The 15,871-nt window shown below is 45.9% G+C and overlaps 1 protein-coding gene across 3 annotated transcripts in view; it reads right to left on the reverse strand.

Moving 5' to 3' along the window:
• LRRC71 (leucine rich repeat containing 71) overlaps positions 1-15,871 on the reverse strand; it is a 1,520,862-nt gene that overhangs the window by 1,352,002 nt on the left and 152,989 nt on the right. For 2 of the 3 annotated variants that reach the window (XM_069604558.1, XM_069604556.1), the window contains exon 3: positions 14,353-14,391. The exons of the other annotated variant lie outside the window; for it this stretch is intronic. In XM_069604558.1, the coding sequence (XP_069460659.1) occupies positions 14,353-14,391 (39 nt within the window). The remainder of the gene's footprint in view (positions 1-14,352; positions 14,392-15,871) is intronic. 3 annotated transcript variants of the gene reach the window in all.

Consider the following 15,871-nt stretch of genomic DNA (forward strand, 5'->3'; position numbering starts at 1 on the left):
CTTCCAAGATCTGTCGGGCTTCACCCTGGTCAGAAGACGCTTGTGCTCCACTCTCACCAGGTGTCTTAGGAAGATGCTTGTGCTCCCCTCTCACCCGCTGACTTAGGGAGAGAAGAGTATGGTATAGATGGGGTTTCCCCTTCTCAATCTGCTTTGAACATGAAGGCATGACGTATAACCTGGTCACCGAAGACGACATCCAGAGAGTCGCAGGAGAAATCATGGGGAAAGGGGACCCTGTACACAGGAAAATTTGCAGCAGGATGTCATTTCCAGTGGGAAGAAGCCCATAGACAGGAGAAGAATGTACTCCATCGCCTCTACGCCCCCCTCCGTCGGTACTCACTGACCCTCCTCCAGCCACCCCCCTCCACCCTCCTCATCTTCCTTTCCTCTCTTCTCCCCTGATGAGGTTGCTAGATAAGTCCGATCTATGAAAGCCTCGTCAAAACAGGTTCATCCCTGTTCCTCAAACTCTTAAGGACCACATTGATACCCTTGCTCTGGCCCTTGCCGACTTCTGCAACCACTCCTTTGCCTCAGGATCCTTCCCTCCCCTCTTAAGCACTCCCTTGTGTATCCTCTCCTCAAGAAACCCACAGCGGATCCCTCTTGTCCGGCCAACTATCGCCCAATTTCCATTACCCCCTTCTTAGGCAAACTCCTTGAAAAGCTGGCCATCTCTCAGCTAAACCTTCATTCTGATTCTGTTGGCTGTCTCCATGACCATCAGTCTAGCTTCAGATCTGGCAGAAGCACGGAAACTGCTCTCCTGAACATCCGTGAACATCTGCTTTCCAACCTTGACTCTAGCATTCCCTCTGTTCTCAACCTACTTGATCTCTCCTCTGCCTTCGACACAGTCAACCATACCATCCTGCTCAACCGTCTCCGGGATAACTTGGGCATCAAAACCCTCTGCATTGTCCACAAGGCCTTCTGGGGCCTGGGTCCAACATACCTTCAGCTATCCCTCTGAAAATACCTCCCATCTCGAGCACTCCGCTCCTCTACCTCCAACTCCCTCAGGGTCAGTCGTTTCTCAAAGAAACAAGCTGGGGTAGATCTCTGTCTTCGGCTGGGGCCTCCCTCTGGAACAGCCTCCCTGCCACTCTAAAACTTGAGGAGAACTCAAAACCGTCCTCTTTGCTTCTGCCTTCTCCTCTCCTCTTCCATGTTGATTCTACTCTCCCTCGGCACCATGCACCTGGCCACCCTCTGTCCTCGGGGCCCAGGTACCTGCTCATCTTGCCACCCTCATGCACTGCCTCCGGGCCACCCCCGGCACTGGGGGTCTGTATCTGTACCCATATATCCCTCCCCTTTTCTTCCTGCACTTTCAGACCTACATGGCCTGCTGCCATAAACCCAGCACTTGCCACTTGCTGGCTGCACTCCAATTGTTTGTTGCCTTTTTATTTATTATTATTTTAGTTTTCTTCCTTCTCGCTCTGCACTCTCCTTTTGTTCCCCCTTCCATGCACTTCTTCCCCTTCCCCCTCTACCCTGCACTTGCACGTTCTCAATGTCACTCGGCCTAGTAAGATCGTTGTTTTTGTTCTCCCCTGTTCTCTTTCTCTTGCCTGGTCACGCTCTGAAACACTTGTGTATGAGCGCCATAGAAATAAAATATCAATATCAATATCGCCTAAGAAAAGACGAGGGATAGTTGGATCTAAGGGACGAAGGAAGGATAGGTGATGGGAGGAATTGCTGCAGTGGTATATCACCGGATGCTGAATTTGGATAATGAGGAACAAATTCATTAGTTGAGCTGCAAAGGATTCTGATGATCAACTTCATCTACCATGAGGGGGAGGGGCATGAAGGTGGGTTGGGGATCTTAGACGAGGGAGGAGGTACGGACAATAAGGGGAGTTAGAAGGGGGTTGTAAGATAGATATAATAATATGTTTGAAATGCTGGTGGGGGCTCAGGGAAGAGAGTTGAAGCTTTGGTTTTTGCCATGAGTGAGAGCGGTACTGGCGGTTCGACTCGGTCATGGGTAGGAGGTTTGCCAGGATCTCGATGCTTGGAGAGGAAGGAAAAGGGGAGGGGGGAGTTTGTTTTTGTTTGGCAATTATTGTGGGAAATGTGTTCTTAAAAGGAATCTGAAGAGATGGCATGGTAATATTACGTGGGGAAGAGAGAGGCTACAGACAGTTGAGGTAAAGACAACGGGAAGGCAAGGCGAAAAGGCTATGGCTGATCCCAACATTATATCGACTATGGCGTCTCTGAATTAAGAGGGCTAAACTCTCTAGCCAAAAGGGCAATGACAACTAGGGAATTTACCAGGTTAAGGTTACAAGGGCTTTGCCTCCAGGAATCACTAGATCAAAGGGACAGAACCCTCGATCCGAGGGAAGAGTATTGAGAAGGTCTATTATGCTTCCGGGAAAGTTAAGAAAAAAAGTGAAAGAGAAAAAAAGTAGACCCCATAGTAGTGGGAGACCGTTGTACACTGTCAGTTGAGAAGGTGTTAAGAGATCCTGAGCGAAGGTACCTATTCCTGCGGGGAAGCTAGCAAGGGTCTGAAAGTGCAATAGGGGCAATCTATTGTCCAAATACGAACCATCTCCCCCCTTTTGGGAGGAATTAGCCCAGAAGGTTAAACTGTTTGGTGAGGAAACATTATCTATAGGAGGTGATTTCAACATAATCTTGCACCCAGAAAAGGATCGAAAAAATGGATGAAGAGTACAGGGATGCCCCAAGGTCAAGTGGGAGAATCCAGACGGTTTAGAGAAATAAAACAGGACTTAGGTATTGAGGATGTATTGTCGCCGCTTGTAAAGGGGCATCCACCTTACACAAACTACTCAGCTGTCCATGATTCCTATTTGAGGATTGACCTCATCCTGGTAGCCTTCCTTGGGAGTGAAAGGGAAAGTCAAGGGAGTGGGACTGTCGCCAACCCCATGGTCTGATCATGATCTGGTGATGGTTAAAATGGAGGACTGGGCAGGGGAAGGTCAAAGAGGTAGGTGGTTGTGTAATGGTTTCCTCCTTAAGGACAGAGATAGCTCAGGGGCTATAATCTAGCATCAAGGAAAACGTTCAGTTCAATGAAAATAGGAAAATTACTGCCCCTACTCTGTGGAAAGGGTTCAAAGCCACAATAATAGGTAAACTCATTAGGATTGGGTCACAGAAGAAGCGAGAACGCCAGCTCGAGGAAGAACCATTGATGGGGAAGATTAAACCTCTTCAGCCATGCGGTCTGGGGACTAATTACATCTGTTACTCACCACACCAATCAGCTCGGGGCGTTGTTCAGACGTCCTCAAGTCAAGCGAACGGAACAGCGAGTAGATCCTCTTTGAATCACTAGTCAGCCTGAATTCACAGAGAACCAAAGAATTCAAGCCTCCTCAACATGATGGAACTCTCCTTTATGATACACCCCTCTGCTGTTCTAGCAATAGACAGACAGAGGTGTTGATCATACAAGAGCGGGGAACACACGCACCGCCAAACCAGCGCTGCAAGAAAACCACACAGAACAGATTAATGCCAAAAATAGAGTCAAGTATACAAGTATAAGGACCTAGACCTCAACAAAAACAGTAATACTTGATAAAGTTGGCCGTTAGGGCTTGTGGGTTCTGATCCTAAATAGAAAACCAAATACACCATCAACCCACTGAAACTGGAATCCCTATGTCAATAAACTCACTACGTAATATAAGGTGAATGGGCTTACCAAGATGGTATGGGTAATAAAGGTGTTTCTAGTTCAGACAAACGTAGGGATAAAATAATAAAGGGGAAAATGAGTATAGGGAGGATAACCCGGGCGGCATAAGGGGCGCACTAGTGACGGGTTGAGCACTAGGTAGGAAAGCGTTCAGGAGTGCACTGATTGTAGCACTGCAGGAAGTCCATAGGAATCCAGAACAAGATGAAGTGAAAAAATAACACTTGTGGTTCAGAGTTTAGGCAAGAAGGAATGTTCCCTTGTGGTTCAGTAATTAGGCAAGAATGGATCCTCCACAATGATTTGCACTTATTTGCTACCATGCAAGTTGTTATTGGTATAGCTGAGGTAAGGTATAGAAACAACAGCGTCGTACAAACAGAGAGAACATACCGTATGGTGTTTGCAAGTAGCGGTATACTGGCAAAAACGGATTCTGAGTGAAAGCCTTAAAGCTAGAGTTCTCTCGATTCCAACAAAGTCGTGAGGCAATAGAAGTCCAGAAGTGGTCCAAGTCAGCACAGGAGCGCGGAGCGTTGTAACAAAGGAGTAGGCGAAAAGGAGTCCGTTGAACGTAGCCGAGTCAAGGAAATGCAATCATGAATACAATTGTCCGAATAACGCTACAATTAGAAGCCCTGCGGAACTGCAGAACACCAGATTTAAACAGTTGTAGGAAGGCGGGGCTTACGCATAAGCATAGTCGGGAATGTCAGCTGATCTCACATGACATGGACAACGCGTCTTTGCTCTAGACAGCGAAGTATACAGTTTCCATGGCAACTTCCACTTATGCCAAATGGAAGCCTTCGCACTGTGACTTAGATGGTAGACACGTCTGTTAGAGAGCGGTGCATGGAAACGCTGCCTATGTGTGACATCATCAAACCTGCGATATCAAAGAAGCTAAAAGCTTACAAATCACAGTTGAATGCATTATTGATTCACGAGACAGAAAGGAATCTGCAATTCCTTAAGCAAAAATTGTATGAAAAAGGTGTATAGGATCTTGGCCTGGAGAAAGAGAGAAAAGAAAATCTAAAATGATCTCCTCAATCCAAATCTGAAAGGCAGGGGTAGTATATGACACACCGAATTTTGGGTAAGGAGTTCAGGATATTTTATGAGACTCTATATACAGCAGAATATGATGGGATAGGGAGCCACATAGCACATTTTATAGACTTGCTGACCTTACCAGGGAGGGAGACCTCAGATATCCTGGATTTCCCCCATCTCAGGGGAGGAAGTAATTAAGACTAGAAAAAACATGAAAGGCACCTTTCACGGAGGAGGAGACGGGGATGGCAAGAAGCATGCTAGCTGGGAGTAAAGCTCAAGGCTCAGATGGGTTCGGGAACAAATACTATAAAACATTCTAACCGATTTTAAAAGGCCCATTGACGACACTCTTTAATCTTATAAGGGAAACCGGGAAGGTAGCCGGGGATATGGGGCCGTCCACGACCATCCTTTTATTAAAACCTGACAGGGACCCCACTCTGTGCTCCAGTTATCGCCCAATTTAGTTACTTAATGGTGACGCCAAAATATACTCGAAAATGATTGCCCTTAGACTAAGGAGGTATTTGCCTAAAATCATCCACCCGGATCATGCATTATTTATAATGGGCAGACATACTCAGAACAATACTTGGAGGGCAGTGAATGTGATAGAATGGGGGAAGAAGACTGGGCAGAAATTCTCTGTAGTAGCATTAGACGCCTCATGTGCATTTGATAGCATGGACCTTAAACTCACGCTGACCCACTTGGGATGTGTTGAAATCTTTACGTGTATGATCTTGGTGAATTTTCAGACTCCCTCCATGAAGCTCTATATGAAGGGGAAGAAATCGGAGTCGATAGCTATACGCAGGGGCACTAGACAGGGATGCCCGCTCTCTGTGCTACTTTTTGCCATGGCCATGGAGCCGCTGGAGAGACCACGGGTGGCCAGATGGATCCTATTCAGAACCCTGGGAATGGGGGCGTTGGGGGTCCCAGAGATATCCCGTTACCTCTCTACAGCCCAGCTGAAACCCATGCTGCACTGGTCCTCGCAAGATGCGGAGAGAGGGGGGTGCGAGCAGGAACAACAAACTACAAGCATTCCACTGGGGTATCTGGGTTTTCTAAAGGCTAAAGCAAGAGAAACAGGGGGGCGCCTGCTCGCATCCACAAGAAACACACTTCGTTACTGGGACAAGCGCTGGGAGTGAGGAAGCTCAGCCATGGGAAGGGGCCCATTGCCCCATTGTGTCACAATAGCGAATTTTCTCTGGGCCTGGCCCCAGAGTTTTGGGAAAACTGGGAGGGGGGCACCACCTTGACACTAAATGACTTTTTTCAAGGCGTTCCCATGCAGTTTGAGGCATGTAAAACGAGATGCGCCCTTCCTGAAAGTGAAAGTTTTCACTATGTACAAATTAGACATTGGATCACATCTAAAGAGTGCTGAGAGGCGGCTATTAGTGAACCGGTGAGTCTGGAACTTACAATAAAAGAAGGATCTCAAGAAAGGGCATTTTGAGATTTTACTGATTACTGGATAGGGCCGTAATGGAGGATAAATTGCTCTACATGAGAAGTTGGCAACAAAACCTGGATATGCCCATATAGGAGGTGGAATGGGGCAAATCTGGGTAAGGGCCCAGAAAAGCTTGAGGTGCTCCACAATCAAAGAGTCAGCATACAAGATATACATGAGATGGCACATGACCCCACTGAGACTTCACAACGCGAGCCCAGACTCTCCTAGAGAGTGTTGGAGGGGATGTGGGCAAGTGGGAGATACGGGACACATGTGTTGGACGTGTCAAAAACTAAACATTTCTGGGAGGAAATATTAGGTCACATTAAAGAAATTCTGGGTATACAGTTACCAATGTGTCCAAAGGTGGTCCTACTGGGGGCAGTAGTAGAATGTTTATATAGGGTAAATGGAGCAAGATCAACTCTGATCACCCACATGTTAGCGGCAGCGCATTTCACGCTGACACATAACTGTAGATCGGAACAAGGACTGATACTGCATGGCGATGGAAAAAGTGTGTGCGTTAGCAATGAATAAATACCAGAACTATGTGAAGGTCTGGCTTCCATTTCACAAATTCATAGCTGAAAGAGACAATCAATTCCACAAGCCAGCCATCCCCAAAACATCACGGTGCTATGATCCTGCAGGGGAGGGATCTTGGACGCTGTATGCCACACGCTGAACTTCTAATCGTTAAGCTTCATACTGAACCCAAAAATATATTGTTGGTCAGATTCCGAAAAATTATGTCGCAGCACCGGATATACCACCATTGTTAAGTTGCGGGAGTTGGGAGGGGGGGAGGTGGGGAGGTGAGGTGGGAGGAGTGGGAGAATAAGTTGACATCAAACAAACTGCGGCCTGTTCTGCTCTATTACATGTTCTTGGTTGATGCTTAAATTAATAAAATAAAGCTTGTTAAAAAAAAAAAAGAATACATGAAAGGGGGGGGGGTCAACTCCAGGTGACGACGGGCTCTAAGTCTGATTCTTTAAAATGTTCTGCTCTACCCTGGATCTGTTCCTGGTGAAAGTATTTAATGAAGTCCTAGAAGGGGGAATGCTGCCTGAATCAATGTTGGGGGCGATAATAGGGGCCATTCACAAGGAAAGTAAAGAAGTGAAAATTCTGGCAAAGATCTTTGGGAATAGGTTAGAGGGGGTTTTCCCTTTGCTTATCCACGGGGGACCAGGTAAACTTTATGAGGGTGGCAGGGCTCTGACAATATTAGTAAAACACATTGGACCGGGTCGAATGGCAGTTTTTGGGGACGGTCCTTGAAAGATGTGGCATGTGCTGCAATTTTTGACGATGGGTAGCTGCTCTGTATAGGTCACCAAAGGCCAGGGTTCAAGTACATGGAGTTTTTACGGACCCCTTTGAGCTATCACGAGACACAAGACAAGGATGCCTTCTATCCCTGCTGCTTTATGTCTTGGCCATAAAACCCCTTGCAATTGCTGTAAGAGGTAATCCTAAAGTTAGAGGAATCAAATGTGGTGAAACAAAATTGTAATTGTCATTATTTGCAGATGATATCCTGGGTTACTTGGGAGATACGGAGGAGCCACTGAGGGAAATGATGCCAAATGTACATACATACAGGGAATTTGCTGGACTGAGGCTCAAGGCTACCAAGTCCAGCATATTACCAATTCGTATAAAGGGAGCGATCCTAGAGGATGAGGATAGAAAAAAAGGCAATTACGAACCTAGGGATAAGAGTTCCAAACAACTTAACAAAACTACAAGCCTTAAATTAGGACTCCTTTCTGGAAACCATATGAAGGGACATAGGGGACGGGGAATGCTCACGCTCTCATGGTTTGGAAGGATGACCTCGGTCAAAATGAATGTTCTCCCTCGCCTATGTTATCTATTTTCCATGATCCCGTTGGTGCTGCCAAAGAGTTTCTTTAGGGCGGTAGACTATGATATAAAGGTTTGTTTGGAAAGGGGAAAAGCCCAGGATGAAGAGATTGATGCGGACCCTTCGGAAGGAACATGGAGGATTTGGGTTCCCAGGCTTCTTTAACTATTATAGAGGGGCCCAACTTAGAATTCTGCAGGACCATATGAGAGATGACTTGGGAACATATTGGTCATTTTTGGAGGACTGGGTAACATCCCAAAAAAGTGAGAGACTGACTTTGGGCACCGTTAAAGGCACTGCGGACTAGAACAAGGCCCCCCTCCGACCCTGGATGTAATATGGACAGTATGGAGAAGAGGGAGGCAATCTGAGAAATTAAACCATGTGGCCCTCCCCAATGAGTTCACTGTTAGGTCCTCCATAGATCTGAATCTTCTAGGCATAGGGAAAGCGCAAGATTAGTCAGACAAGGGTCAGACAAGGGTTTGGAAAGAGTGGGACACTTTTTCCAGGGTGGGAAGTTCAAGGAGTACAAAGCCAGTAAGATGCTGGGGAGAGATGCTATTAGAGTTTTCGAATATTTGCGTTTGAAAGGACATGTGACTGGATGGTTACAAAAATGTGAGAGGGGCCTTACTACATTTGAGAAGGTTCTCGATGAGTGGGGTCAAGAAAAGGGATTGGGCCTCATTACGACCCTGCCGGTCCGGAAAGAACGGTGGTAATAAAACTGCCACCACCGTTCTTTCCGGACCAGCTGATTAAGAGTCCTGCGGGCGGGAGGTGTCACTCCCGCCAGGTCTGACCTGGCGGGTTTAACACCACCCGCCTGCAGGCAGAAACAGAAACATCGGCTCCGTCATAGACGGAACCGGTGTTTCCATTGTCCCCATCCCCATGGAGTCCTGTTGGACTCCATGGGTATGGGGACTTACACAATTCCACTTCCGGAATTCCCGGGTTACCGGGTCATAATGCTCCGGTAATTCCGGGAATCACGGAGGCGGAATGGTAATACGAGTCCGGCGGTAACCTGCCGGTTTTTCCGGCTCGGTTATCGCCGGACTCGTAATGAGGCCCATTGTCTCAAAAATATACAAGATACTAATCACCTCCGACTTAGAAGGTAGGCAAATACTGGCAAATACTGGGACAAAGTGACGGGGTAGGAAATTCCAGAACATATTTGGGATAAGAGTTAGAAAGTCACATTCCACAGTAACCTCTCTACAGCAGCGATGGAACAAGATGTTACATGGATTGCACAGAGACACACTGAAATTGTCCAAAATGTACAAGGCGGCATCCCCAATTGTGGACAGATGGGCACATTAAGTCATGTTTGGTGGTCCTGTCCATGGTGTGAGGAGTCAGTAATGCGACTGCTTGCAGATGTCTAAAAATAAGCCATTATATTAAAGAAAATATAATGAGAATGTATCTGACTTGCCCTACTCTACAGAGGGATTCCCTGCCTAGTCTAAAGGCTAATGGAACATTCTCTACTATGTGTACAATTTCCCTCACTCTAAACAACTAATATACAAAGATAACTACATAGCAACACAATATAATAAACGATATGAACACAATGGGCCTCATTACGAGTCGGGCGGTAGGGGATACCGGGCACCGGTAAGGAGACCGGTGGCGGTAATCCCCTACCGCCCGATTCTGAGGTCCCCTAACGGGAACCGCTAGGGACGTGTAGTTGGACCACACATCCCTTAAGGGTCCCGTTAGGGGACCAGGCCGCTAATTACAGGCCTGCCATTAGCAGGCCCGTAAATAGCACCTTCCCCATTCCCATTGAGCCCTATGGGGACTCAAATGGGAATGGGGAATGGTTGGCGCAATGGGGACTTACCGGTCCTGCCAGGGTCGGACTAGGCTGGTAAGTCCCCATTGCACCACACCGGACTCGGTCCCATTATTGGTGGCAGTCATTGCGCAATTAGCGCTATGACTACCACCAATCTCGGAATTAGGCCCATTATCTTTATGGCCTTCTCCTGTCCTGGTTAAGATCCCTTCCCCAGGCTTTAAAGTCACTTTAAAATGTTCAACAAAAGAAAAGAAGGGTTCCAAACCAGCTCTTGAAAGTTCAAAGTCAAAACAAAGTTCATCAAACAAAAATCCACTGGTAGCAACTCTTTGTCCCTGGATGAAAAGACCCACTTCCAATTTCCAGAAACTTTCCCCGACTTCCTACGCTTCCACTAGTTCTGGCTCGCTGGGGACCCACACCCATCTCCAGCACGGTTGTCTTCGGTCCGGCCACTTGATGTGGGAGTTTCCTTTTTTCACGAGACCCTCGGCTCGCCTTCTGCTTCTGGCCTTAGTCTCCTGCACTTCCACGACTCTGCAATCACTGCAACACGGCTCACATGGGGAAAACTCGGCCTTCTGTACGTCTTCCGCTGCATAGCCACTGCATATAAGAGTTTGTGAGAACAGGACTCTCTCAGAGCTTACACATGAAATCTGCTGTCTTTGCGCTCCGGTGTCCTTTCCGTTCTTCCACTTTCTTGTGATTTGCCAGCCTTGTGCTTCTCCTCTGCTACTGCTGCCAGAGCCAGCCTTCCAGTTCTTGTTCTAACTCCTTCTACTCCTGCTTTCCTGCTGGGGCCTTTTATGCCACTCAGTTTGTGCAATAGGCTTCAGGTGTGGGCTATACGCCTCAATTACCTGACTGCTGCAATGGCTACTAGGCATAATTGCCTGACTACTACATCTGCATGCCTCTTCAGCCTTCTTCTTCATCCCAGTCCCTGCAGGATTCTGGGACTTGTAGTTTGTTCCATTGAAATTAGGTTTTTCAACTTCTACATTCTTTATAAAAGGTAGATGTTATTCCCTTAACATTTTTAACAGAGGGGATGTGAGATTTAGCTTTTACAGAGGAAGATGTTGTAGAGAAGACAATATTTCCATAATCCTTTACCTTGCACCTTTGGGACTGAGGAAGGTGTTTGGTTTGTGACACCAATAAATGTCTTGCTTTTGGTATAGTGTGCTCTGAATTTATGATCTTAGAGTTTACAACATTAGATCTCATAAGATTGAGAGTCATTAAAATGACAATAAGCCATGACCTCCTTTGGTACAGTGGTAAGAGGTATCCGGTCATTTCATCGACAACCAAAGCATTGACAGCCATACCATCTAAAAAAATGCATAGAAAAAAAAGCATCTAATGCATTTTTTTTTAGATGGTAAAGGGTTTAGTTCAATAAAGATTGGGTTTTAAAGATTTAAAAAAGGGGTGTTGGGTGGGATCCCCCATTAAAAAAAATGAAAAGAAAATGCATTAGATGCTTTGGCTGTCGATGGAATTACTATAAACCGTGGTAAGAGTCTCTCTTTCAGAGGAAAGATACTGTGTCTCATCCTACCACCCTGGGCCCCGTCTCCTCCCAGGTGATCCTCCTACAGTACACGAACCCCAGTGTGGGTATCAGGAAGCGTCTGCCTTCCTCTGAGGAGACTTTAGGCAGGGTTTCATTGAGGGATCCATAGGATTCTTCACAACTAGTACACATTTTCTGGGCTGAACTTTTAGGTTGGATAAAAGAGGTGACAGGAGTACAACTGGAATTGAATCCCCAGAAAACTCTACTGGGCATCCCCCCGAGGCAAAGAGAAGAGTACTGCTTCCCACAAATGTGGAAAGCAATGTTTAGGGCGAGCAGATCGGCGGTGGCCCAAAAATGTAAAAATCAGTTAATTCCAGATAAAGAAGATTGGTTGAAAAAAGTGCGGGATATATTCTCAATGGAGAAATTAACATATATAGTGCATGATGAAATCTTATCCTTTGAGAAATAATAGGGGTTGTTCATGGGAATATGGGCGACCAGTCGTAGCAAAGCGGGACTGGCAAAGTCTAGGGACAAAGGTGAGGGAGAGGGATAGAGCGAATAAAGGAATTCTTCAGTGGAAGGAAGTTTATTTAAGGTTAAACAGGGTACTAAAAAGCTAGGATAAGGCTTATAAAGTGATAGCGAGAACAGCAGGAAGCTGAAATGGAAGGCCTAGATTCATGCCAACTCTAACAAATTGACAATCTGTAACGTTGTGTACTATTTTCTATAAGCTTGCTCTTCAGATATATAAACTGCTGTGTTGATGGGGGGAGAGGTGCGGCGGTTTGAACGTTTGTCAACTGCAAAAACGTAATAACATTATTTTTTTTACAAAAAACGATTTCTTTGCAACTTTGAAGACTTGTTTTGCTTTCCACACTGTGACCCTGTGAATTTGAAGTTGCCTCCGACACTGTGTCTGGGGTGCAAGGGCACCTGAGTCCAATGCCTATAGAAGTACCAAGAATGTACTACATTGTGGCAGGGTCAAGAGGGGATGGGTATCCATATGAAGCTGGGGCAGGAGGCCTACCAGCGTACTTCCAAGAGGAAGTCCAGCCCAGAGGTGAGATGAGGAAATTGGGAGGGCCCCAGCCTATGTTCCTTATACATTTGCCTGGCTTAATGAAGGAAGTACCCACTTCTTCTTGCTCCATACCTGCTGTTCAGCATGCTGGCAGGTGTTCCTCACATTTTGTCCTGAAGCCCTTGTGCGGGACACGGAAATATACAGCTCACCGGAGAGAAAGTTTGCGATGAGAAGGGAAGCAGCAGAGTGAGTCAGACTGGCAATCCTGACGCTCCATACAATGTGGAAATGAACATGAACTACAATATAAAATTGTATTAGGCTGCCATTACGGAGAGCCGGCAGACCTGTGTACGAAAAGGGAGTGGGTCATAAACCCAGTTTTATTTTCTCTGATACATGTAACCCCGGCCATGGGGAAAGCAAAGGCAGTTATTGGCCCAGGGAAGAAAGCTGACATGAAGGACTAATCAAGGTGGTAGCAGAGGAAAAAAGAGAGAAGAGGGGATATGGCAGTGTGGGTTGTTCGGGCAAGGTCAAGGGACAAAAAGGCAGAGCAAGTGACAAAGACGGTAGAGCAGAGTGTGGAGGGGAATTATATAAAGCGTGTAAAAGGTGAGGTATTGGTTGGTTAGAGCAAGTAGTAATTGGGTGTGGTGAGGTATTGGTTGGATTGAGCAAGTGGTACTTGGGTGTGAGTGCGTGTAAGATAAGTGAGTGAAACTGAGGGAGTGTAGGGGGTGTGAATAAAAGTGGCTGAGAGAGGGCACTGGGAGAGTGAAATGAGGGTGATTGAGAAGGGTGGGTAAAGTGGAGTGCAGCAGTGGGAAGAGAAGTGGAGCAGTACTAGAGAGGGGAGTGGAGTAGTAGTGGAGAGGGGAAGAGTAGAGAGTAGTAGAGAATATATCAGAGGGTAGAAGTAAGGAGTAGAGGAGAGAGAGAGAGAGCACATTAGAGAGACAAGTGAGGAAGGAAGGGAGAGAAGGTGGGAGGAAGAGCAAGGAGAAGAGTAGAAGGAGGGAAAGAGAGACAGACGATCAGGGTGAAGGGTACAAGGGCATAAGAGGGAAAATCAAATTGGAAGGCACTTATTCCATTTATGATGTGATATGGCATTTATAACGCGCCTATGCACAAGTGTTTCAAGGTTATTAAGATCATAGTTTTTCCTGTGGGGACCCCCTGAATAGGATTCACACAGAAGACCCCACAGGCCGTCAAATAGATAAGGTGTTTGCCCTCAGAAAATCATGACTAGCCAGTCAGCTATTAAATAGTAGGCGTTACCGATCTCTAGCAACCACCTTGATATTTACGGATGGAAAAGCCCACGGAGACGGGAGGGATGGCCCTTAATGAGCTTTCTATCAAACACTTTAATAAAAACCCATCGACTATCTTTGAGAGTTGGTGTATTCGTCAGGCCATCTGTGACAACATCCGTTTCCTACATTTTATAGTACTTACGTGAGAGAATTCTTAATGCTGGACTTTATAATAAACGGTAGATTATTCCCTAAATAGATTTTTATTGAGTGATGATGTGCGACATATGTTTACCAAAACTGGTCATGGCATATGCAAACTGATGATGCAACACATACAAATTGCAACAAATCAACAGTAAACTTCATGGCACACATGCCATTGGTGATGCGTTCAACTAAATAAAGAGCACAGAAACTTCACATCTGAAGGAGATCGGGCAAATGGGAGGAACAGAAACATGCTCTCCATGCTATGCTTTGATATTTTGTTGAATTGTACAAGACGTCAATGCTTATGCAAGGCTAATGAGGAATAGACTGCAAACATATTTTTCTACCTGTCTTTCCTGTCTCTTACCAGCTGTCTGTTGTACTGCTTTATCTTGAACAATGGTAGCTGAAGTTGCAGAGAAAAAGAGCAGTGAACAACGGTTTGGACACATTTTTAAAATCAAATCTTAACTATGGAATTAAACTTTAAAGCAGACATCTCCAAACGTCCAGTAGCAAGGCATATATTTATTTTTAGGAGAACTCATGAAAAATCTTATAAACTGTAATTCACCAGCCATAAAGACGTGCCAAAGGAGTTTTATATATAAAGAAAAAAAATAAATCCGTGTGCCTCTGGGTAGTAACTATTTACTTTTATTGTAATTCCTGGTTGGTGCCGCGTTCAATTAAGTATTGGAAGTATCAGGGCCTGACAGTAATGTCATAATTACAGGTGTCCAAAGTCTCACAATGAACCCCATTTAATTGAATTCAGCAATCTACCTACCCAATGCTGGCAAACCCACAGAGAAAAAGGAACACATACAGAAGGATGAGCAGGAAAGTAAATGTGGAGACGAAAATGGGTGGAAGAGAGAGATGAATGAAGAGTGAGATAAGAGATTGAAGGTGGCACAAAACGGGATGGAGAGCGTGAGAGTGAGTAAAAGGGACACACAGAGAGAAAGAGAGAAGCTAGTGAAAGAGAGCAGTGAGAGAAAGAGGGTAAGAGACCCAGATACGCAGAAAGGGGAAGGAGAAAGGCGGGACCTTCATACCATATCAGGGAAAGCCCAATTTTGGCACCACCCGCACTATGATACCAAATCTGATGAGTTTAGCGCCACAATCGTGCCCTCTTGGTGCCCGGCTGATGGTGGCACCCTACAGAACTGCCTACAATAGCCTAAATGTCGAACGGCCCTCGGGGCGACAAGATGAGAGGTAGACAGAGAAAGAGAGAAGAGGGAGATTGGCCAAGGTTTGAAACAAAGAAAGGGAAACAGACAAATACAGAGAAAGTGAGCGATATGGAGTAATAGGAGAAAGAAGGCGGAGATGAGAGCAAAAGTAGAACAGAAAGTAAGAGTATGGGAGAGGGGAGAAGAGGAATGGGAGAGGAAGGGAATTGAAAAGGAGGGTGCCATAGGCTTATGGAAAGACAAACACATTTAGGAAGGCAGCAACAGAGAACTAGGGATGACAGGAAATGGGAGAAACGGAGAGATGGGAGCAAGGCATCTGTAAAAGAGTAGTATATGTAGATCAAAGCTAGACCAATGAGAAAGGAGGTAAGGCAAAATAGAGAGACAGAGGGAAAGGGGAGAATGTGTGGAGAAGAGGAGACAGGGAAAAAGCAAATGCCAGGTAAAAACAGGCGGGAAGGGAGACTTATTCAGAGAGCAGCTGATAGAGGGATATAATGTAAACAAAAATATAGAGGCCCTTATGAAAGACCCCCGGCAGGAATAACCTCAAATTCAAATGCTAATGAGGTGGGGAAATGTTTACCATACAGCCAATAGTGACTTCAGGGCCCTGTGGTATGTGTCTGGGACACACACAAAAGATCAGAACTCAAATATAAAGTGCAGAAGGGGGAT

The sequence above is a fragment of the Ambystoma mexicanum genome, chromosome 1p (genome assembly GCF_040938575.1).
Source record: "Ambystoma mexicanum isolate Mex_15411 chromosome 1p, UKY_AmexF1_1, whole genome shotgun sequence".
In the NCBI taxonomy this organism is placed as follows: domain Eukaryota; kingdom Metazoa; phylum Chordata; class Amphibia; order Caudata; family Ambystomatidae; genus Ambystoma; species Ambystoma mexicanum.